This window comes from Conger conger, chromosome 14 (genome assembly GCF_963514075.1).
Source record: "Conger conger chromosome 14, fConCon1.1, whole genome shotgun sequence".
NCBI classification, from domain to species: domain Eukaryota; kingdom Metazoa; phylum Chordata; class Actinopteri; order Anguilliformes; family Congridae; genus Conger; species Conger conger.
In genome coordinates, this window is record NC_083773.1 from 41,664,457 (window position 1) to 41,689,273 (window position 24,817).

Below are 24,817 nucleotides of genomic sequence, written 5' to 3' on the forward strand. Positions count from 1 at the left end.
CCAGCAGCCGTCAGAACGAGCCGGAGCGGCGGAATCAAAGCTCCGTTTAAGCAGCATTACGCTCCCCGGGTTCAAAGCCTCAACAGATCCGCATGCGTACGCCGGGGAAACCGGCACAGAGACGTCGGCGATTTACAGACCGGAGAACACCATCACCCACTTGGCGAATGTTTATCAGGTGTTCCAGGAAAGGGCTTTTCAGAAAGCACTGGTACAATGCATAGCTAATGCGTGTGTTGCTTATAGCCCAATACGTCTTATCAAAGAGGAGTATAAAAGTACCATGTTCTCACCAAGAACAATGAACTGGTCCTTCAAAAGCACCAGAGTGCATCGCTCCACTGTGCTCATAAACAAAGGCTACAACATTTTTTAAACATAAAAACAAAAGAGCCATTTTTAAAAAGCAAATGAGACGTTTTAATTCATATTTTTCTCCTGAGGAGGATCCGTTTAACTGCACAGTGTGTGTAAGGTCCACTGAGAAGGGCACATACTCCCTTACAGAACAAAGAAACAAAAAAACAAAAAAACATTTTAGCAAAACCTTCCTCAAGGGAAAATGTGAGGCAATCGTCACCAGTCCCTTGAAAATAGCTTTGCCAAAAACTTTGTCAAAACACTGGGGAAAGATAGTGCTGTGTTCTCGCTCAAGTAAATGTCTCTGCTCTGTGGACAGACCTGTTGAGATGTCTGATGTGCACAAACAGCCATCAAAAAAAGTGTGAAATGAGACCTTTGATTAGTAATTAGGGGATCAGTGCTGTAACTAGGACAGAGCTGGTAAATTTATGCAGTGATCAACAGTGCTGATGGGAAAATGAGTCATCTCTAATCCAACAAGGCCTGCAACATCAGTTTATTCAAACTCCCAGAGAAAGGATGTAACGCTTTAATCGAGACCCAAAGGCAAGAGACTTCAACTCTGTTCTGGGACATCTTTATTAATATCGTTATTAATAAATGTTAAGATGAAAAACACATAGTCAAGCAATTCTGGCTTTCTTCTTCCCTTGTGCGACGAGGCTTATGACGCAGGGTATACCGAAAAGTGTGTGTGTCTGTGTGTGTGTCTGTGTGTGTGTGGACATATGTGTGTAATGTCTGACACATACAGTCCTGTGCTAAAGTTTTAGGCAGGTGTGAAAAAATGCTGTAAAGTAAGAATGCTTTTGGGTGAGGAACAGACAAATTCTGCTTCCATGGTGAGGTTGCTGAAGACAGTTTAATGTCACAAGTCACCATGTCCAGACTGAACACAGCAACAAGACACAAGGTAGTCATACTGCATCAGCAAAGTCTCTCCCAGGCAGAAATTTCAAGGCATTTCAAGGAGTTTCCAGATGTGCTGTCCTCTGTTGAAGAAGCACAAAGAAACAGGCAATGTTGAGGACCGTAGACGCAGTGGTCGGCCAAGGAAACCTGCAGCAGATGAAGGACACATGATGCTTACTTCCTGCCTAAAACACTACTGTACGTATAGTGCCATGGACAGGACAGGTTAAATCAGGCAGTAACTGTTCTGCGAAGCTAACGATACGCTGAAATCATCATTAGTTTTTTTGCACATAAAAACTGTGCATGTATTCAATAATGCAAAGCCTCTTTGAGGCAATGTACCCTGTATAGCACTTTTTTTATGATGTGCCAGGGCCAAACCTTAAATGTACTGTGGTTCAAATTCAAATACATTTCTAAGCCTTCTGTTGCCTGGTGTATCGGAACCAATTAAATGTCTTCTGGTCCTCTTGGTCGGGTCAATTGCACCAGGCAAGATCAATCGAGCAGAGAAATGTATTTGAATCCAAAACAATGACATATTTGACCCAGGTCTGGCTGTTATGTATGATTGTGTCTCTGGTCGGAGGGATCCTGACAGGGTACAGATGCGGCCCATCTGAGCACAGTTACAGCTGAACTGGTTACAGTGAGGTCATGTATGATTGCTGCCACCGGCAATTCTCTAATTTAACGGTTGGTCGCAACAACTTTCAGTTCCTACTAGAGTGATGATTTGTCGTTTTGTTGTACCCATCGCTGAGACTTAAATTGCATTGAACTTTGACTCCATTGCTGGCCCCATCTCCAGGAATCATCTTTAGTAAAGTGTAAAGTCATGGACTATCCTGACCTAAATAAAATGGAAGTTCCCAACTTCATTCTAACAAACACAACGACAGTTTCTGTGCCTGTACACTGCCAACCGGGTGGACTATGAAGACGGCATCAATGACTCCACTTTGGAATTACATTACATTACATTACATTATTGGCATTTGGCAGACTTATCCAGAGCAACGTACAGTTGATTAGACTAAGCAGGAGACAATTCTCCCCTGGAGCAATGCAGGGTTAAGGGCCTTGCTCAAGGGCCCAACAGCTGTGCAGATCTTATTGTGGCCAGACTGGGATTAGAACCACCGACCTTGCAGGTCCCAGCCATGTACCTTAACCACTACGCTACAGGCTGCCTTTGGCGATGTGTTCATCTATTTTACGAGCATCAGTGTTCAATATCAAATATGGCCTTCCCCCTTTCTCAGGTCTCAAAGGGCCAGGAGAGTGTCTATGGTGGGCTGCACAGTCCTGATGTTCACATCCTGCCACAGGAGAAAGGGCATCGGGATCGCTTCCAGCCAGCACCGGGGGGTCACCATCAGCCCCAAACAACTGAATGTTGAAACTTTAACCTGTTACAAAATGGCGGTGTCGGCCTTAAGCTTGCATTGGTTAGGCTCTCCCACATTCTGAAACAATGCGTGATCTCCCTAAATGTGAAAGCCAGAAATGTTTTGAAATGAGAAAGATATTTCTTGGTCAACTTCACAGAGTTAACTTTTCTGACAATTGAGGAAAAGCTGCAAATCCTTTTTCAGAAGGGCCAACAGCCCCACTATCTTAGAGGGATAATGAGTAGCCACCAGGCAAGAGTGCCACAGTTTCAAAGCTCCTGTTTTAGCTTTATAAACATTCATAAAATCTACTACAGCAAACTCCTGTTTCAGCTGAAGCTCTCATAAAGCCAACAGGAAGGATGGAAAGATCGCAGGAGCCAAACATCTGGTTGCTATAGAGAATCCGTGGTAGTTTAGTAAAATGTAATTAAAGCCTCCTAGCTGGCAGGTGTCTTGAGACAGCTGGCTTGACATCTTAACAGATCTTTAGCAATAAACTGCTTTAATAGCTTCATTTTCCAAAACATCTCTCACCAGTGTTGTCATTGAGAATGTTTACACAAATTTTTCTCAGACAGGAAATAAAAATGTTCAAAAAGTAAAAACCTACCATCTACAGGGTAAAGACAGGGGTCATACTCGGGTCAAGAGAGCTTTTCCCAAACTGCAATAATTCTGACTGAACAGTTAGTGGGCAAAATATATAAATAAAACAAATACAAACATTATCTATGGATACACAGACACATTCACGGTCACAAGAGCCATTAACAGGTCATCAGAGTGCTAATATTTTTTTATAACTTCGCCTGAAAGCAGCTTTATTTCAAACCACATTTAAAGAATTGATCCCTTAGTGGCCTGGCTGTTGCTTGTCAAGGTGGATGTGATGGAAGAGTGAAAACTGCTCCGATCTACCAGTTCTTCAATAAATATAGTTTTGGGATTTTGATATGGTGTCTGCAAGGACTGCAAAAATAACAATCTAAGGGGGAAAAATAAAACTCCAAATATTCAACATGGTTAATATGCAAGATACAAATTGAGTCCAGGACTTGCATCTTCAACTTTGTAGGCCTATGTTCTCTGGGCTGATTAGCTTGCATTTTCTTAAAAAGTACTTTGGCGAAACAAAGTCATTTTATTTTAAGCAACTTTATTCACAAAAAAACCTAAAATATCTGTGTGACAACCGAGCAGAACTGGGTTACCTAATGCTGGGTTCACATGTCGTCGGTGTGCAGTCGATATATGTAATGCATTTCAATGAGACAGTGACAGAAAGCTCTGCCTTTGCCAGCGTATAACACTGCACACCGCAACCTTTGACTGAACCTTCAGCCAATATCTCCGCTGTTTTTACCACGGCCTGTAGCGGAGGGACAAACCGGAAACAACCGGAAACAACCAGAAACAACATGAAAACCAGAAACAACCGGAAACAACCAGAAACAACATGAAAACCGGAAACAACCAGAAACAACCAGAAACAACCAGAAAACCGGAAACAACCAGAAACAACATGAAAACCTGAAACAATCAGAAACAACATGAAATTCTGGAAACAACCAGAAACAACATGAAAACCGGAAACAACCAGAAACAAAATGAAAACCCGGAAACAACTAGAAACAACATGAAACTGACAAGCATTTCTGTTGTCCCAACCGGTGTGTTTACCAGCGCAGCTAACATTAAATTAATAAGATGAGTCCTACCCTTTACCAGAAGGTTTTTCAAATTAATAAACCTACCCTACCAGATCACCGTGGTAACATTTACATGAGGTTTGCCACCTTATAAATGTAATGCAATGTAAATTATGAACTGCGATCATTACCTGTACCTGCACTCGCACACGGTATAATTTCACAGTATAATGTTGTAAATGCAATCAATCTGATAACCAGCATTACATAACATAACGTAACATATTCACATTATACACTCCACTCCACTGTCAACATTAGCACACTAGCGCTTATTTAACACGGTCCCTTTCATCCCGTATCCTGGTCTGGGCGGGCCGGGGCTGCCGGAGTATGAACGGCGACCCCAGCTTCCGCCAGTCCGGCCCCGCCAGGGCTACTCAGCCAGCGGGGAGGAGAAATCCCAATGTTCTCATTGTCGGGAACCCGTCCAGAAGTGAAACGGAGAGGCCAATTTCCACTCTGCTCTCCCTGTCAAAGATGCAGATGTCCAGGGAGGAGAGGGAGGGAGGGAGGGAGGGAGGGGGAGGTGGGGGGCTGGTAATTACCACGGGAACGGAGAGGGATATCGAGCCGTAATTGCGCTCCTGACCTGGATGGGGGAGATCAGGAGATCACAGCACCTATAAATTCTCCTAAAGCAGGGCCGTAGCCCTGATAATTACGCCAATAATGCTGGCCAATAAACGGGAGCATTTACCATTCCCAGTCGCCTTGGTTGTGGGAGTCTACCGGGCCTCAGAATACACATAATGGCTGCATTTTGCCGTCTGTCTTTGGTGGTATTTTAATACCTGAATACCTGAATAATACCTGTCGCAGTACTGTCACGCCAGTCCTGCGACACGGTCTGGGCAGGAGGGGCGGAGCTATGTGATTGACTTAAAACTGCTGTAATAATTCAGTGGTGGTACAAATGCTCACACTTCCAATGTGTTTTTGATGCTGCTGGGATTGGGTTCAACAGACTGGCTGATAAAAATTCAGTCCAGTCCAATGAAACTCATGCATTTTCAATTATGTCAGGCAACGATCTGAGCAGATTTTTCATTATTTTTCATTTGTCAGAGGAGAGGCTGTAATCTTGTGTATTTTAGGTGATTTTCCATGACACACACTTTTCATGTCACAGATCTTAAAATAGATTTTAATTTGTGACCGCATAATATCCTTGAATACATTATTTAATTACGCCAATAAACATAACATATTTAAGGCTCCACATAATTTTTCGCTTTTCAGAAATAGAACTACTACTACTACTGCATCATTTAGTGATTTCTCCTGAAAAATATAACACGCTGAGCATCTTCAAATATATATCCCAGGGATTTATTTGATGCATATTTACCAAATCTAGATTAAATTTATCATTAATACAAGGAGAAAATTGAATCAAATGTTTAATACGGAATGGATAACTGAAACTGCATTTGCCTCTTAAGTGGGTCACAGGCTGTTAAATTCACTGTAACACGGTAAAATGAACACCTTCTGATGCTGGTAAAATGGCCTGGAGTTATTGGGGGTGCAGTAGACTTGGGGTAAATGTCAATAGATGGTTTTCAACGATAGCATTCAACTGCTTTTGCTGGCAGTGTAACGGGCTGTAGTTTCTCCTGCAATTTCTGTTTTTGGAACTTGATGTTTTTTGTGGACAATATTTTAAAAAAACTATCTTCGGTCTATCTGTGTGTGTATGTGTGCCTACCTGTGCATGTGTGTGTGTTTGCATGTGCCTGTGAGTGTGTGTGTGTGTGTGTGTTTGCATGTGCCTGTGAGTGTGTGAGTGTGTGTGTGTGTATGTGTGTGTTTGCATGTGCCTGTGAGTGTGTGTGTGTGTGTGTGTGTGTTTGCATGTGCCTGTGAGTGTGTGTGCGCATGTGTGTGTGTTTGCATGTGCCTGTGAGTGTGTGAGTGTGTGTGTGTGTGTTTGCATGTGCCTGTGAGTGTGTGTGTGTGTGTGTTTGCATGTGCCTGTGAGTGTGTGAGTGTGTGTGTGTGTATGTGTGTGTTTGCATGTGCCTGTGAGTGTGTGTGTGTGTGTGTGTTTGCATGTGCCTGTGAGTGTGTGAGTGTGTGTGTGTGTGTGTGTTTGCATGTGCCTGTGAGTGTGTGAGTGTGTGTGTGTGTGTTTGCATGTGCCTGTGAGTGTGTGAGTGTGTGTGTGTGTGTGTGTGTGTGTTTGCATGTGCCTGTGTGTGTATGCATACATGTTTGTGTTTGTGTCTGTGTGTGCGTGCGTGTGTATTTGTGTGTCCACACCTGTGTTTGCGTGTGACCCTCAGAGATGTGAGCCCAGCTGACAGGGGCACGTGGGACTTGCGGTCCCTGTGTGTGTGAGCAGTCTGAGCCGAACGAGGTTGGGGCCTGGGGATCCAGGCTAGGCCCTCTTAAGAGCCCCCCCCCTCCACCTGAGTCCCCAAGCCAGGGGGGAGATGGGAGACCCTGTCACTGCACATCAGCTGAGGGCCAATCCAGAGAGATCCCCCCTTCCCTCACTGTGAGCAAACCCACCTTAACCCTTCTACTACAGTAGCACACGGTATCACTATTTAACACATCGCAGTCAAATAAATACACCTTTCACACTTTAACTTTAGCACTACCACTACATTTTTTTTTTAATGACCAGATAGTTGAGGGTCATAGTTAAAACAACTGTCTGAATTGTTGGCTCAATGGTAAAAGCAATGTTTCCACAAGTGGCGAGTTTAAAAGAAAAAAGGAACAGTTTTGATAAAGATGCAAACGGAGGGCTACAAATCAAGACAGAAAAACAGATTAACCACATCTCAGGAGGTTTGGCTTCTTCAGGGTGCCCTGTGTGACCATTCTCATTCTGGGTCTCAGAGGAAAGACTGAACGTGTGTAATGACTTAGAGATTTGCCTGAGTCCGAGGTGGGATTTCTACCCTGACCGCTCACTCGTCCAAAGACACATAAGACTAATGTGTTTCCAGTCAGCTATAGGCAAAATCGACCCTAGCCAAGGGCAACAGCGCTATTTTGTATTTCAGTATGAAGTCATCAGCAAGTGGTACCTGTAACCTGCTAGAAGGGCTTTGCTGAACCACACTCGACTTAACCCCGCTGTGAAGATGGGGTTAAGCCTCTTCACTATACGATACACTACTTATTTCAAATATTTTAATGCAATACAGAACAATCTGGTTTAACACCTTCATCTTCAGTCCGACTTAAACTGCTAATGGTCTAAACGTGTGACTCATTAAGGCCACTTGCACCGCAGCTGGTGTGCAACATGTCTTTAGAGCAGGAAGAAGGCCATTTTGTAGGGTTCAGGTGTCATATGCAAAGCATAGTCCCTTGTTGTAATTTTTGAATAAATGTTTTGTTTTTTTTTTTAATACTCATCTCAGATGGCTCTAAATTATTCTGAGCAGCATATTAGCGGTAGTTAGCTTTGTGGCAGCTGCTGACCCCGCTACGCAGACACGGAGCAGCGAGCGCGGGGCGTGGCGGTACAGACAGGCGGTGGGAGCGCGGGGCGTAGCGGTACAGACAGGCGGCGGGAGCGCGGGGCGTGGCGGTACAGACAGGCGGTGGGAGCGCGGGGCGTAGCGGTACAGACAGGCGGCGGGAACTCACTCGTTGCCCCAGTCCAGCCGCACGGTGACGTGCCTCTTGACGTCTCGCACCTGGTCCTGCGTCAGGTGACCCGACAGCATCTGGCGTCGCAGGTCCACGAGCTCGTTCATCACGTGCCGCAGCTTGTAGAACAGGTCCACTTTGTGCTTCTGCAGGAGGACACAGACACGGCCGTCAGGGGAGAGCACGCCCTCACACACTGTTCTAGCTGGGTATGAGCTGGTCAACCAGCATGGTCAGCTGGTCATAAACCTGGTGTTGCTGGGGTATGAGCTGGTCAACCAACATAGCCAAGCTGGTCTAGCTGGGTATAAGCCGGTCAACCAGCACGACCAGCTGGTCATAAAGCTTGACACACGCACACACACACAGGCAAACATAGCTTGAGCTGGTCAAACCATGTCAAGCTGGGAGCTGGTCTGAACTGGTCAACCGGCTAAACCGTGTTGAGCTGGGAGCTGGTCTGAACTTGTCACCAGTTCTTTCAGAGCGTGGCTTGAGCTGTTTTTTTCAGCAGGGCTCTGGGATCAGTGGAGCGGAGCCTACGCTTTTCCCACAGAGGAGTGTACGTGTGGAGATGGCGACTGGTGCGTCACGCTGTGTGAGCAGCCTGATCATCGAGCAGAGGCGGAATGGGCAGGGAGAAGATCCACAGCTAAGCCACATATCAGGGTCGATCACCCCCCTCCCCCAACCACCATCCACCACCATAACATCAAACCTTCCCATGTTCAAAAGTTGTGTAAAAAAACATACGAGAAACAGGATACAGAAAATATGAACTACATATGTGTTATAGCCCTGCTGAAAAAAGGTTTTGAAACAGCTGGTTGCTGGTTGACCAGTTCAGACCAGCTCCCAGCTTGACATGGTTTGAATAGCTCAAGCTGTTTTGAAACAGTTACCAGCACTCGCTGATTGACAAGTTCATACCCAGCTAGACGAGCTTGTGACCAACTTGACTAGCTCAATTTTCAAACTGGTCAGGCTGATATAGCTGGATCCACAGAAGGGAGAACTGGCATTTATTATCCTTACATTAATTCACTAGTTGTTTTTAAAAACATATAAAGCACTTCACAATCCTTGGTCATGTAGAAATACATGTTTTCTATAGGTTTCATTTCGTAAACAAATATGAATCAACATGGGTTATGGGTTAGCTTACTGTTACATTGTTCTATCTACAGACTGACTTGTATTCCTTACAGCAACAGAACAAATGACAAAGAACACAAAGAACACATATCAACATGCAGGCAAAGGCATACCTTGGAGCTCAAACTGCATTGTTAAAATAGGCTTATAAAACCAAGGTTGTGCGTTTGTTTTGTTTAGTTACAGTATCGTCCAAAACAAAAAACACGAGAAACAGGGAATAATGTTCTTGAACCTCCCACAAAATGTTTCCGGCAAATGTCAAGCAGCCCCTTGCAACATTACGCTAATTCGTATTGGGATTAATTCAAATGCCACAGCTGGAATATCTAGAATTTTGTAAATGGTAAATGGCAGGCATTTATATAGCGCCTTTATCCAAAGCTCTGTACAATTGATGCTTCTCCATTCACCCATTTATACACACACTCACGGCGATTGGCTGCCATGCAAGGCCCCGACCAGCTCATCAGGAGCATTTGGGGGTTAGGTGTCTTGCTCATGGACACTTCAACACAGCCCGGGCAGGGGTTCAAACCAGCAACCCTCCGACTGCCAGACGACTGCTCTTACTGCCTGAGCCATGTCGCTCATGTTTTGTCCTGCAATGACTACAGAAACATACAAAGTAATAGACCACTTTATAGATAAGAAATTGATCGAGGTTCTCGTAGATTTCCTGGATAGCCAGAAGCAAGCAAGAGAGCCCAAGTCTGCAGAAGAACTGTGGGAAATTCTCCAATATGTTTGGTACAAACAAAAGCAGATTTTCTTATAAAACTGCAGGAACTGTGCACCTAAGAGAAATGATGCTGTTTTAAAGGTGAAGGGTGGTCACAACAAATAGTGATTTGATTTAGTTTGCAACTGACTTTTGCACAGCACTGTGTGTGTCTTCACTACAAGCTGCTCCCACTCGCACCCACGGAATACTCTAGAAAGCTCTTATTAAAATCATGGAGTAAAGTAACGTTTTCCACAGGTTCCAAAAAGCAGAAAATAATGCAGATATTTTCTGCTGGTAGAGAATAATAATTGCTTTGAAATGTATGTAATCCACATCTCTCTGGACAGAATGAAGCACCCACGCGTACACTCACTGTGAAAGCTGGCATCACGGGCTTCTCGGATGCATTTACTCGGCCATGCAAACAGAAAACATGTTCCATCTCCACCGAAATCATAGGGCCCGGCAACATTTTGGCAATTTTCTGAGGAAAGCTGCCAAAGAGATATCCAGCATAAAACTGGAGATGGCTCTCGGCTGGGTAATGAGTAATAAGGGATTTATGTCATTAATAAGTATTTAATGAAACACACAGAGGCTTCAGCACTTTCACCAGAGAGATTATCCCGGTCCCATTTGTTTGTTCATGGGAAATGAAACACATTCCAGTGCATAAATCAGAGGCATGAGATTTAAAATATCATTTTCCGGACAGTATTGATTCACATACAAGATTTTTCATGAAACCATGAGGATAGGTTGATGATTACAAGTCTCTCTACACTCCAATACCATTCGCAATCAGGACAATGCCATAACTGATACCCACAATTTAATGAACAAAATGGTTTTAGACTGGGCGGCACGGATGGTGCAGTGGGTAGCACTGCCGCCTCACAGCAAGGAGGTCCTGGGTTCAAATCCCCGTCGGCTGGGGCCTCTCTGTGTGGAGTTTGCATGTTCTCCCCGTGTCTGCGTGGGTTTCCTCCGGGTACTCCGGTTTCCTCCCACAGTCCAAAGACATGCAGGTTAGGCCGATTGGAGAGTCAAAATTGCCTGTAGGCATGAGTGTGTGAGTGAATGGTGTGTGTGCCCTGCGATGGACTGGCGACCTCTCCAGGGTGTATTCCTGCCTTTCGCCCAATGTATGCTGGGATAGGCTCCAGCCCCCCTGCGACCCTGACCAGGATAAGCGGGTTCAGATAATGGATGGATGGATGGATGGTTTTAGACTGAACCTCTAACTGAAAAATTCTATTTAAACGACTTTTTATCAACGCGTACAGTAATAGGCCCCTCTGGGTCCATGCCCTTATGCGCTAGTTGCGATAATATTCTCGTAGGCAAACTTAAAATGTACGACGTATAAACTGCGGAAATGTTTTTTGTGTAGGCGCCCGTCGCTGAAAAGCACTCTAAAAGAACACGTTGGTCTTCAGAAGTTCAGCACGTCTGAAGACGGACAAAAGACTTGCTTCCACTTCCCCATATTAATATTGAGGATAATTATTATGCTGAAAGAACGACAGTATCTGGGAATGAGGGATGAGTGAAAGCTGTGTGGGAAGTGAAATGTCATCTATTATGAAGAGAAAACTGGGAAACTGGACCAGCTGTGCATTAGTAATCCAGACTCTATAACCGCGCTTTGAATGGCTTCTGGGGCATTTGATCGGATTCCACAGGCCTGCCCAATGTAATCTCCCTGCTGAAAAAGACAGCTCAAGCTAGGTTTTGACCAGTTCAGACGAGCTCCCAGCGCGATATGGTCCGGGCTGCTCATGCTATGTTTTGAAACAGTTGGTTGCTACTTTTCTACGCTTTTCTAGCTTGTCGGTTACCCATGAAATACTCAAACCTTCTGGTCCTCCTGGTTGGCTCAATTGCACCAGGCATGATACATCGAACACAGAAAAAGTATTTGAATCTAGAACAATGACATGTTTGAGCCAGGTCTGATGACCACCCTCTTACACGGGACTGCATTTGAAGGGATCTTTATGTACAAGCTCACTTTTCAGAGGTGAACCTTTTACCCGATCACAGAGAAAGCCGCACGAGTGCTGATCGAGGATCAGCCAGTGGGACGGGGGGCTGTTTTTTCCCCCCTGCCCTCTCCACAGGTGTAATCAGGGAGACTGGCTGCAGCAGTGGAGGTTCCTATAAGAAAAGGTGTGTTCCCCGTGGCTGTTGCTGCTGCAATCTGTCTGTTTTGTTGCTGGCAGTCAGGCATGACCGTTCTCTTTAATTTGTCCTTTTTTGGCTTTTGGCCAGATTCTTTTTCAGAATTTTTTACATCCTATACCCTTTTGTTCCAGGTTCTTTTTACAGTTGATTTTTCAATCTTATTATTAGTCACAAGAAATTATATTTTTAAACGTATTTTGGTTTGTGTACTGTTCATGTTGCTGGTTGTTGTCGGGGAACCTCAGCGGTGTCAGCCGGTCTGAACGTACCTGTTTGGCTCACGGTGGATAAGGTCAGGGTATGGACAAGGGAAACTGACTCCAGATCAGCCCTCTTACTGGAAGGCGTTCTGTGAATACGAAGCGGTGGCGATTGTAACGTCTGCGAGCTAAACGTCGACCGAGCCGCGGTAACATTTAGTTGTTTTTCCGCTGCGGTACAAATCTGCCGGTAGAAGGATGAAAGCAGCGCTGGAATGACTCATAAAATAATAAATAACAGCTCAGAGGCGCGGTTGAGTTGCTGGAGGCTGTTCGCGCCGATGTGTGAACATTCTCACCGTCCGCGCGGCGAATGCCTCCGGACTCTGGGCTCTGCGAAGCGGCCATTTTGGCAGTCAGGGGGGAGTGCGTCCTGACTGCGGTGCCAGGCGCCGTGTTTGTGTCTACGGGCGGACGGTTCATAGTGGCTGATAGAAGACTCCGGAAGCTCGATACAGCTGCGTGCCAAACGCTGCTCTGTAATCACACCGTTCGGCATCGCGCTCGCTAAAAACCTGTCGCTTCTCCAAACCGTAAAGTTTGAAACCGCTTCACCGCAATAACAAAAAGGCAGAAACATTTCACCAGATCGTAGTGATCATTTCCCTTCACAGAAGAATACTAAGTGCAGTGACGTTGCGCTGGCACAAAGTTCTTTACTCTCTGCCTTGGCTGTGTGTGCTTTAATCCCTCCCCTCAGGCATGGGACAATTTAAAGTGGTGGGGGGGGGGGGGGGGGGCACTTGGCGGTGTTGAGTTTTTGGGCCTGGGGCGTTTCTGGAGTGTCGTCTCGTTTGGTCCCTCTGCATCCGTACAAGGATCCTGTAAACACGTCCAGCTTTTCCAGAGCTGCTTTCCCATGATTCCAGAGCAGTTATGGCTCTAGAGCGCAGTGACATTGTGAGGGAGTAAACACGGCTTTTAGAGGCAAGGATTTCAGTAAGCCTGAAAGACATAGAGAGACAAGGAAACCACATATGCGCACAGCCATACGCACACACACGCGAACGCACACACATACACATCACCGTGCCTATAGTTATGCACACACGCACATACACGCATGCACATACACCCATACACATGAGCGTGCCTATAATGTGCCTATAGTTATGCACATACACACACACACACACACACATGCACACGCACACGCACACGCACGAGCTAATAGTTAAACACGTGCGCACGTACACACACACATGGACAGTCACATATAAAAATAGCTTAAACTCCCAAAAAACGAGATCCATTGCAAATACATCCTCACACATGCAGACTTCTCCAAGTGTTAGACAATGGGTTTTCATGTCTCCTTTGGATTTCTATCACATCTTGGGCAAGTTTTTATACGTGATAACAGATTCCAGCACAACTCCCGCGCTGATAAATAACACGCGCGCATCGGCGAGACGTGTGCACGCCCGCTGCCCCCGCGGACGTGACACCGGCGGGATCCGAAGGGGCCGGTAATTTGTCGGGTAATGAAAAAGACGGGAAAACGAGACGGACTCGCTCGGGAGCGGAAAGCTCACGCTGCGCCCGGCGGCGGAACGGGCAGCAGGACGGATCGGCTGACACCGGGGCCTGCATCGAGACGTCAGCGCCGGGGCCCGCGTCGAGACGTCAGCGGGGGCGGGACCGTGTGCGGGAAAGCGTGCGGGAAAGCGTGCGGGGCGTCTCGCGCCTTGGCCAGCCAGGGCACGTCTCCAGCGCGGCGTAGCAACGCCAGCTCATTACCCAGCTCTCCCAGGATCTCTGCACGGCTCTATTATCGCATGGAAAGTTTGCTTTCTTCTTGCTGGAGGTCCACTAGGCTGAGCTGCTGAGGGGTGGGCAGTAGGCTGACCAAATGAAAAAAGCTCATCTGAATAGGCGAGCTTATAACATAATGTGCCTCGAGTGTCGACTTCAGTTTGCCACAATGGCTGTGCTTTCCAAAAGGTAAACTAGATTGAAATTAAGCCCAGTTCTGGCAACAATAAAGTGCTTAACGTAGGCCCTGTGTCCTGGGTCTTTGCATTAATCTGTTTCAGGAACTCACACACCAAACCAAATGGTAACTCTAGGCATTAACTAATGTGGTTGTCTGCTGAGAAGTTAATCTGGACAGCTTAGTTATTGTATTTACATCATTAATTTACCTTAACAACTGCATTAGTTAGTGCCAATTCAGGTACCCTAACTGTAAAGTGTGACCAAAGGAACCATTTCTTCACAAACTATCCCTCTCCACATGAAGAGGCAAATAGGCTGAGATACGCATCTGACTTCAATCAAGGAGGACTTTGGCAGATTTGTGTCCAGTCACCACAAGTATTTAACCGCATTTGAGATAAATTGATGGAAAATCGACTGAAAATCACTCGGCTGACCTTTCGAGATTCCTCTGAGTGGAAAGCACAGCCACATTATTATTTTTTTATTTCACTCCACAGTCAACCAGGCACCAACAGAATGTCTTTGCTCCTGCATAATTTAACACAATTTGATTTACTGTGTTCGAAGCAGGTGCATGAAAGCTCACAGCATGCCTAACCTAAAACTAATTTTCAGTTATTTTTAGGAGGGAGAGTAGGAGGACAGGAAGACAATGGATGAGGAAGAACCAGGGGTACGAGGAAAAAAAAAGACACTGCCGATTCTCACACCGATATTTTGAAATGGCTACTGCTATCTTCCTAACCTTTTTGTATGCAATTCAATCTATGGATAAAGAAAACCATGACTAAATTCAAATGTAAACAGTAACATAACAAATCAATTGATAAATCGGATGCCTTGAGAGAAACTTAAGGTTTTGGGGAATGAGAATCACAGTAAATGATGTTCTCTCAACGCTGATCTTTCAGTCTACATTTATGTTACTTGGCCGTCATTTACTAGAGGAAGTCCTCTTTCCCTTATGGAACCACTGAAACAACAGACCTGTTTGACACTAGCTAACTAACGGTAACAAATATATAGCACTTTACAATTGATGTCCCTCATTCACCCATTTGCACACACACCAAGTTAGGTGTCTTGCTCCAGGACACTTTGACACACCCAGGACGGGGGATTAAACCAGCAACCTATCGACTGCCGGATGACCGCTCTTGCCTCCTGAGCTAATGTCGCCCTCTGTCACTACTGTGGTCATTACGTATTCCTGGCTGACAGCTTCATATGCTCTTGTGTCCATGAGGTGACTCCATGAATCCATGAGCGACATGGCTCAGGCAGTAAGAGCAGTCGTCTGGCAGTCGGAGGGTTGCCAGTTCGATCCCCCGCCCGGGCTGTGTCGAAGTGTCCCTGAGCAAGACACCTAACCCCCAAATGCTCCTGATGAGCTGGTCGGGGCCTTGCATGGCAGCCAATCGCCGTTGGTGTATGAATGGGTGAATGGAGAAGCATCAATTGTACAGCGCTTTGGATGGAGGCACTATATAAATGCCTGCCATTTACCATTTACCATTTGGTTACTCTGCTGGTAATACACAACGATTATATATGGAAAGGACTGGTTGTTGGAGATAGCCACGAGAGGCTCTTGGCTTTGGGGATGGCCTGAACTTTGAAGGCATAGGTTGAAAGGGGACATCACAATCAACCACAGACCTTTAATCTTGTGTGTGCTTTAATCTGCTGACCGGAGCATTGGTTCAGAGAGAGAAACCAGTTCACAAAAAGCAATAAGCACCTCTTTAATCTGGAGCCTCTCTACCACAAAAGCCTGGCCTACATAAAGGCTTTTCAGAACACCGTTGGCAGAGGAGAATGGCCAGACTGGTCAGAGCTGACAGGAAGGTGACAGTAATGCAAATAACAACACATTAAACAGTGGTATGCAGAAGGGCATCTCTGAACACACAACACAACACATAACTCTAAGTGGATAGACTCCAGCAGTAGAAGTCTAATAAATATCTAGTAAAGTGCTCAGTGAGTGTATACAGTACAAAAGCAAATCAGGTTAAGTACATTATTCAGCAGCACAATGGCAAGCAAGCCCACTGATATTGGATATTGTGTAATGATGTGTAATGATGGTGTGAGGAGGTTAGGAGTTGTGTAATGATGTGTAATGATGGTTTGAGGGGGTTAGGTACCGTGTAATGATGGTTTGAGAAGGTTAGGTACTGTGTAATGATGTGTAATGATGGTTTGAGAAGGTTAGGTACTGTGTAATGAAGATTTGAGATGGTTAGGAGTTGTGTAATGATGTGTAATGATGGTTTGAGAAGGTTAGGTACTGTGTAATGATGGTTTGAGAAGGTTAGGTACTGTGTAATGATGGTTTGAGAGGGCTAGATTCTGTGTAATGATGGTCTGAGAGGGTTGGGTACTGTGTAATGATGTGTAATGATGTTTTGAGAGAGTTAGGTACTGTGTAATGATGGTTTGAGAAGGTTAGGAGTTGTGTTATGATGGTTTGAGGGGGTTAGGTACTGTGTAATGATGGTTTGAGAAGGTTAGGAGTTGTGTTATGATGGTTTGAGGGGGTTAGGTACTGTGTAATGAAGATTTGAGATGGTTAGGAGTTGTGTTATGATGGTTTGAGGGGTTTAGGTACTGTGTAATGATGGTTTGAGAAGGTTAGGTACTGTGTAATGAAGATTTGAGATGGTTAGGAGTTGTGTAATGATGTGTAATGATGGTTTGAGAAGGTTAGGTACTGTGTAATGATGGTTTGAGAAGGTTAGGTACTGTGTAATGATGGTTTGAGAGGGCTAGATACTGTGTAATGATGGTCTGAGAGGGTTGGGTACTGTGTAATGATGTGTAATGATGTTTTGAGAGAGTTAGGTACTGTGTAATGATGGTTTGAGAAGGTTAGGAGTTGTGTTATGATGGTTTGAGGGGGTTAGGTACTGTGTAATGATGGTTTGAGAAGGTTAGGAGTTGTGGTATGATGGTTTGAGGGGGTTAGGTACTGTGTAATGAAGATTTGAGATGGTTAGGAGTTGTGTTATGATGGTTTGAGGGGTTTAGGTACTGTGTAATGATGGTTTGAGAAGGTTAAGTACTGTGTAATGAAGATTTGAGATGGTTAGGAGTTGTGTAATGATGTGTAATGATGGTTTGAGAGGGTTAGGTACTGTGTAATGATGGTTTGAGAGGGTTAGGTACTGTGTAATGATGTTTTGAGAGGGCTCGATACTGTGTAATGAAGATTTGAGATGGTTAGGAGTTGTGTAATGATGTGTAATGATGGTTTGAGAGGGTTAGGTACTGTGTAATGATGGTTTGAGAGGGTTAGGTACTGTGTAATGATGTTTTGAGAGGGCTAGATACTGTGTAATGATGGTTTGAGAGGGATAGATACTGTGTAATGATGGTCTGAGAGGGTTGGGTACTGTGTAATGATGTGTAATGATGTTTTGAGAGAGTTAGGTACTGTGTAATGATGGTTTGAGAGGGTTAGGTACTGGCGGCTCATTAAAGGGGGTCAGGACAGCTGGTAGTGGGAGGCTCATGAATCGCAGCCCGTCTCACACAGTGGAACACATGACTCAGTCTGGAGCTCGGCTCCACAGCTCATCACTGTGTGTGTGTGCGTGTGTGTGTGTGTGTGTGTGTGTACTGTGTTTGTGTGTGTGTGTGTATGTGTGTGTGTACTGTGTTTGTGTGTGTGTGTGTATGTGTGTGTGTACTGTGTGTGTGTGTGTGTGTGTGTGCGTGTGTGTGTGTGTGTGTGTGTGGGTGTGTACTGTGTTTGTGTGTGTGTGTGTGTATGTACTGTGTTTGTGTGCGTGTGTGCGTGGGGCTGTGTGTGTGTGTGTGTATGTGTGTGTGTACTGTGTGTGCGTGTGTGTGTGTGTGTGTGTGCGTGTGTGTGTGTGTGTGTGTGTGTACTGTGTGTGTGCGTGTGTGTGTGTGTGTGTGTGTGTGTGTGTGCGTGTGTGTGTGTGTGTGTACTGTGTTTGTGTGTGTGTGTATGTGTGTGTGTACTGTGTTTGTGTGTGTGTGTGCGTGGGGCTGTGTGTGTGTGTGTATGTGTGTGTGTGTACTGTGTGTGTGTACTGTGTTTGTGTGCGTGTGTGTACTGTGTGTGTGTACTGTGTTTGTGTGCGTGTCGCTGTGTGTGTGTGTGTGTGTATGTGTGTGTGTGTATTGTGTGTGTGTACTGTGTTCGTGTGCGTGTGGCTGTGTGTGTGTGTGTACTGTGTTTGTGTGCGTGTGGCTGTGTGTGTGTGTATGTGTGTGTGTGTACTGTGTTTGTGTGTGTGTGTGTGCGTGTGTGTGTGTGTGTGTGCTGTGTTTGTGTGCATGTGGCTGTGTGTGTGTGTGTTTGTGTACGTGTACTGTGTGTTTTTATGTGTGTGGCTCTGTGTGTGTGTTTTTATGTGTGTGGCTCTGTGTGTGTGTGTGCTGTGTGTGTTTGTGTGCGTGTGTGTGTGTGTGTGTTTTTATGTGTGTGGCTCTCTGTGTGTGTATGTGTGTGTGTACTGTGTGTTTTTATGTGTGTGGCTGTGTATGTACATGTGTTGTGTGTGTTTGTGTGTGTGTGTACTGTGTGTGGCTGTGTATGTGCATGTGTTTGTATGTGTGTGGCTGTGCGAGTGCCTATGTGCATGTGTGTTGTGGCAGTGTGTTAAGTGTCTGACGGTGCTGATCAGGCTGAACACGTGTCTGTAATGTCCATTCAGTGTTCACCAGTCGCACTGCTAACCTTCCCGAACGCCAAATGGCTTTTCATTGGCTGCCACAGTTCATGAGCAGCGACTGCTGGGAATTCGGCTGCTGAGACGCAACATGGCAGCAGGGAAACTCTCCACTCGCCAGAAACGTGCGTGTGGTCACGGGAGCGGAGAAATCTACCCCGAGCACATCCAGCTCCAAGGCATCCGCCTGCTGTCCACTTACTGAATCAATCCCCGATTTTCAGCCCTCAACAACGACATGGAGTCATTCGATGCTCTGAAAATAAAATAAATTTGCACATACTGGGTGGAGGAAAAAATATTTTTTGTGGGGGGAGGGGGTCTTTAAGGCCGTCAGGTGACATACTGTAAATGCCCCTCATGCTACTAAGTGGCAGATGCTACAGCCGCACCGATTGGCCGAGGTCCCCGATAGTCCGAAACCCGCACGACGTCAGCATTACAGATACGGGCCAGCCAATGGAGAGCACTCTCCCTGTCAGACGCCAGAGGCCTGTGACGGACGGGAACCCGAAACAGACACTACCTGCGGATGAAAGGCACAGCGGAGCGCCGGTGTGAAATCCCGGAGGCCCTGCCGCTCTGTCGCCCGCCGAGACGTTGGCGGGAAACTCCGCCGGGGAAAAGGCTTCTGTCCTCCTGACAGGCAGCGGCTGGCGGGGAACCGCCGCCGGCCCTGACGGCTCATATCAGGCCCGCTTCCTGATTCCCAGAAGCTCCGGCTGACGGGTTATCAGCCCCCCCTCCAGTAAGCGGGGCTGTGAGTGATGTCATGAGGATGGACGGGGTCATATTTCACCCCCCCCCCCCATCCCCAATGCCCCCCCCCGGGGCAGTCAGAGCATGACTCACTGATTGGTTGGCGTAGGCGTTGTCTCGGGGAGGGAAATAGAGAAAGCAAGACCAGCACCCAGGATAAGAGCCAGTCTCACCTTCCTGTGAGGGGCTGTGCCAGTGACAGAAAGAACTGAATTCACTGGCAACGTGTCAAGAGCCTTTAAGAAAAAAAAAAACAAGAATACATTTAAAGAAACCAGGAATTGGATCACAAATGAAATGACGCGTGTACTTAGCATTGGGAGAGAGGCTTCTTTTCTCTGTCCGCAGAGAGACTCTCTGAAGCCATAAAAGGCCATTGTGTTGCGCTCTTAGCGTTCTCTACCTATGGCAATGCCTTCCCATCTCTCTTGGCTTGCCTTGTTGCAAGCAATGACCTTTGACCCCGCAATGCATGGCCAAGGAGTTCCTCGAGTGGTGGCTATCGGCTACAGTGCCCCCCATAATGCTTGGGACAAAGACCCAGCATTTGTGGGTGAAGTGCACATTGTCAGATTTTAATGAAGGGAATTTTAGAAATTTTTAGAAAATAGGGAACCTTTTAGAAATTACAGCAGTGTTTATACATAGTTCCCCCATTTCAGGGCACCATAAGGTTTGGGACACAGCAATGTTATGCAAATGAAAGTAGTCATGTTTAGTATTTTGTTGCACATCCTTTGCCTGCAATGACTGCTCGAAGTCGGCGATTGCAGGGTGTCTTCTCTGGTGATGCTCTGCCAGGCCTGTATTGCAGCCCTCACTCTTCTTTCAGTAGCTAGTCCCCTTAAGTTTTCTCTTCAGCATATGAAAGGCATGCTCAATTGGGTTCAGGTAGGGTGACTGACTTGGCCACTCAAGAATTGACCAGCAGTATATTTGGGATCATTGTCTTGCTGTAGAATGAACCACCGGCCAATGAGTTTTGAGGCATTCGCTTGAACTTGAGTAGATAGGATGTGTCGATACACTTCAGAATTAATTTTGGTGCTACCATCAGCAGTTACGTATATTATCAATGAAGATAAGTGAGCCAGTACCTTCGGCAGCCATACATGCCCAGGCCATTGACAAATCCACATCAAACTGTCAGACACATGTTTCGGGATTTTTCTTTATTATGGAGAGAATTCTTATGTCATCAGCTGTGGAGGTCTTCCTTGGCCTGCCAGTCCCTTTGCGATTAGTAAGCTGACAAGTGCTCTCTTTCTTCTTAATGTTCAAAACACATGCTTTTGGTCAGCCTATAAGGTTTGGCCAATGTCTCTAACCATTTTATTCTTGTTTCCCAGTCTCATAATAGCTTCTTTGACTTTCATTGGCACAACTTTGGTCCTTACATTGATAAACAGCAAAAATAGCTTCCAAAGGTGATCGAAAGACTAGAGAAAAGACTAGGTGCTGAGAGCTCTTTTATACCTGCATTAAGGAGGCAATTAAACACACCTGAGCAATTACAAACACCTGTGCAACCAAGTGTCCCAAATGTACCCTGAAATGGGGGGTGGGGGAGGCTATGAAGTATGTATATATATACTGCTGTAATTTCTATATGGTGAAAGAAAAATGTATAAAAATACCCTTTAATGAAATCAGAGAATGTGCACTTCAACTACATGGCTCTGTAAATGGCTGAATATACACTTCAGTCACTTTTAGATATTTGAGGATTGCTGTTTTTTTTTAGCAAAAATGATCTCAAAGGAACAATTTGTCTCCCCACAGAGTCTGAGTCTGCACCACTGCGTCTGTACCCCCACGCTCGTATCAACGAACCCCCGCATCAAACACTCCGACATGGCTAGGACCTGTTCAAGAGCGTTTTCTTCATTGCAGCGTTATTTTTCACACATCATGAAAATGGCACCTTGCCCTTAAAAGCTGTATCTGAAAGGCCACAGTGACCTGAAAGTGAAGTGTTGATCTCTCTACCCCCCGCATACAGGCACTTCTGTTCAAAATGCAACTGGAAAAAAAAAAAAAAGATAAAATACAGCTTGCCCAGGGTGGGGGGTTACTTTATAAGATTCTTAAAACAAGTCACATAAATTATTTAGCTATTTTATATTTTAATATTAAGTATTTAATGAAATCAAGCTTCAATTACATTTTTCACATGGAACAGTGTGCAAAGGCAGACTAACAGACCCTGCAGCTCTGAGGCCTTGATGGCAGATTTTCTTTTGCATGCAACAGCAGTCGCTACAAGGCTGCAATGACTACACCCGATTCATTAAGGGTCACAACAGGTCAAAACCGCTATTAGGATGTGATTTGTGTGCAGTTAAATCTGTTCATGAATATGCATACCTGATGTGAACTTGCTAAACAGTTGATTTTCATTCTTTGCTTGTGGATTTTACGGGTGTAATTTGTAGAACGCTGATATAGCCTGCCATATGTTCTATAAAAGGTACAGTATGTTAATACAGAGTTTCTCTCTCCCAAACATGGCAGCTGTCAACACAGACAGGACAATGCACAGACATAACATAACATAACATACTAATAAGAACAGGCCATTCAGTCCAGGAATACTCAACCACTAATGTGTACCTACTGCTTAGTCTACCCAAAAGCTAGATAGTATCCAGCACCATATCAAGCCTGGTCTTGAAAACCCTCAGAGTTTCTGCCTCCAAGACATGTCCTGGCAAGCTACTCCACACAGTGACCACGACATCAAAAGCAAAACAGAAGAGAGGGGATGGTACTTCGTCCAAGAATTACACTTTTGAGCTAACAGCAAATAGTGCAGTGACACAGACAGGTATAATCTGAAGGACATAAAAGAGGAACAGGAGTTACACATCCAAACATCTGATTCTCTGTCCACTACGGTGAAGGCGCTCCCAACCTTACATTTCCTCTTGTCCGGTTCCACAGTTGCAGTAATTCAACAATCCACATTTTGTACCACGCTGTCCAAGGTGCAGGAAGCTTTGTCCTGAGGATTTAAAGTAATTTTTTCTCCTAATCGCTTCTCATTTACTTTTCCGATTTAACATAAGATTTAGATTACAATTACATTTTCTTTATATAGCGCTATTTACACAAGACTTCACAGAGTAACAGAAGGGCAAAAAAGAAAAGGGCAAACACCAGAACTCCCAAAAAAAAGCAAATACAAGAGGTAAGAACTCCCCAGCCTTTCACTTACAGTGAACGCAGAAAACTAGCAGGACAAGTAGGAAGTGGTGTAGTGGTTAAGGTAAATGACACAGCCATTGGGCCCTGGAGCTAGGCCTTTAACCCTGCGTTGCTCCAGGCAAGGATTGTCTCCTGCTTAGTCTAATCAACTGTAAGTCGCTCTGGATAAGAGCATCTGCCAAATGCCAATAACGTAATGTAATGTAATGTAATGAAGTCCAAATGAGGGAAAGCAGAGTGAGTGGTTTTAAAGATGCAACAGAAGCTCCTGGATGTGTCGAGGCGTGGGCACGAATCAGGGCAGGGATTGAAAGGACGCCGGACTTATATTGACCAATCAGCTAGCGATCATCATACAAAGGCAGTTGTGAATTTAAGCCATCGTCCTGCTCTGTGTTACTGTATGCGTTCGGTTGGGTACAGAATGGATTGTGAATTCAGTTTTACCCTCAGACGCGTGGCACCCACACAAGTACGACCATGTCTAGTCCCTCCACCCTGAAGACTTGCTAATTTTGCAGGGACTGTTCCACCTGTTGTTCTATTGCTGTAATAATTCTTCCTTTGGTTGGACCACTGCCTTGGTCTTTTACCAGGGTTTTTATCTTGTGTACAACACAAACCTAACACCAAGCTATGACGCTTACTTCTTACATTGTGTGTACGATACTGCCTGAATTCTTTTGTTATGATGGCAACCTCCCCCTTTCCACCCATGTTTCATTCCTATTCTTCCTTGTTTGTTTCTGTTTCTTTATTTTTTTGCCCCCATTTTCTCCCAATTTGGTTGCCAATTGTATCCTATCTTTTCCAGTTACCCACGCTAGCTACATCATCTACGTCCTCATCCCTCGGCGGCCAAGCCACACCCATCCAGCCCGTGACCGTGACGCCGAGGCGATCAGGACTGACCCTGTCGAGTCCCTGCCCCCGCCCGCAGAGCGGCGGGCCAGCTACGCCGCTCCCACGGGAGCCCACCGAACCGGGCCGCTCCCACGTGAGCCCACCAAACCGGGCCGCTCCCACGTGAGCCCACCAAACCGGGCCGCTCCCACGTGAGCCCACCAAACCGGGCCGCTCCCACGTGAGCCCACCAAACCGGGCCGCTCCCACGTGAGCCCACCAAACCGGGCCGCCAAACCCGGCCCTCAGTGCGCAGCCGGTCCGACGCCTTGGTGCCGGCGCACAGCTCCCTTCATTCATATTGGGTAATAAAATAATAAAATAATCAGTTGTTTTTCTTGTGGTTGCCTCAGTACAGTATAGAGTCCGGTCACTCTGTACCTGCTGCAGCTCTTGGCAACTCGATCTGGACATATAAGCATGCCATAATGCTTCCAATGGGGATGCCCATATCCTGTTAATTAATAGACTGATTCAAAATTAACTACACTGATACTGACACTTACTACATGAATTATAAATGGAACCTACAGTGGATTAAGTCTTAAAGCTTTGATACTCCAAATCAATCAATCTAACAAAGCAATCCCGAGAGAATTCCATAGTCAGTAAGCTTACGTAAAAGCGGGCAGAAACATTACAGCCAATTCATTAACGCCTCCTTCGCGTTTCCCCATTGCTATAGAAGCGTCGTTCTGCTGTTATTTTCTGACTCATAATCATTGGCTAACAGGAGCCTTTTCAATAAAACACTCTCTAATATCCCACTCACATCTCAGAGATATGAAGATGATTCATAAAATCAAACAGCACCAGTAAAATTCCACCTGCTCTTCGGCTGCGGGCAAGATGGGTTAATACCGCTGTTTTATCATTTCCTTTTTCTTTTATACCCAATTTAGTGGAAGGCTGGCACTAATTGGAGCCGAAGTGGATTTCTCTTACATCTTCCCAAAATGGAGTCCCAGTAACT

The 24,817-nt window shown here is 45.6% G+C and overlaps 1 protein-coding gene across 1 annotated transcript in view; it reads right to left on the reverse strand.

Moving 5' to 3' along the window:
- Positions 1 to 24,817, reverse strand: part of LOC133109731 (dedicator of cytokinesis protein 3-like) — a 319,579-nt gene that overhangs the window by 111,893 nt on the left and 182,869 nt on the right. Inside the window, exon 6 of the mRNA XM_061219260.1 lies at positions 7,997 to 8,145. Within this exon, the coding sequence (XP_061075244.1) occupies positions 7,997 to 8,145 (149 nt within the window). The remainder of the gene's footprint in view (positions 1 to 7,996; positions 8,146 to 24,817) is intronic.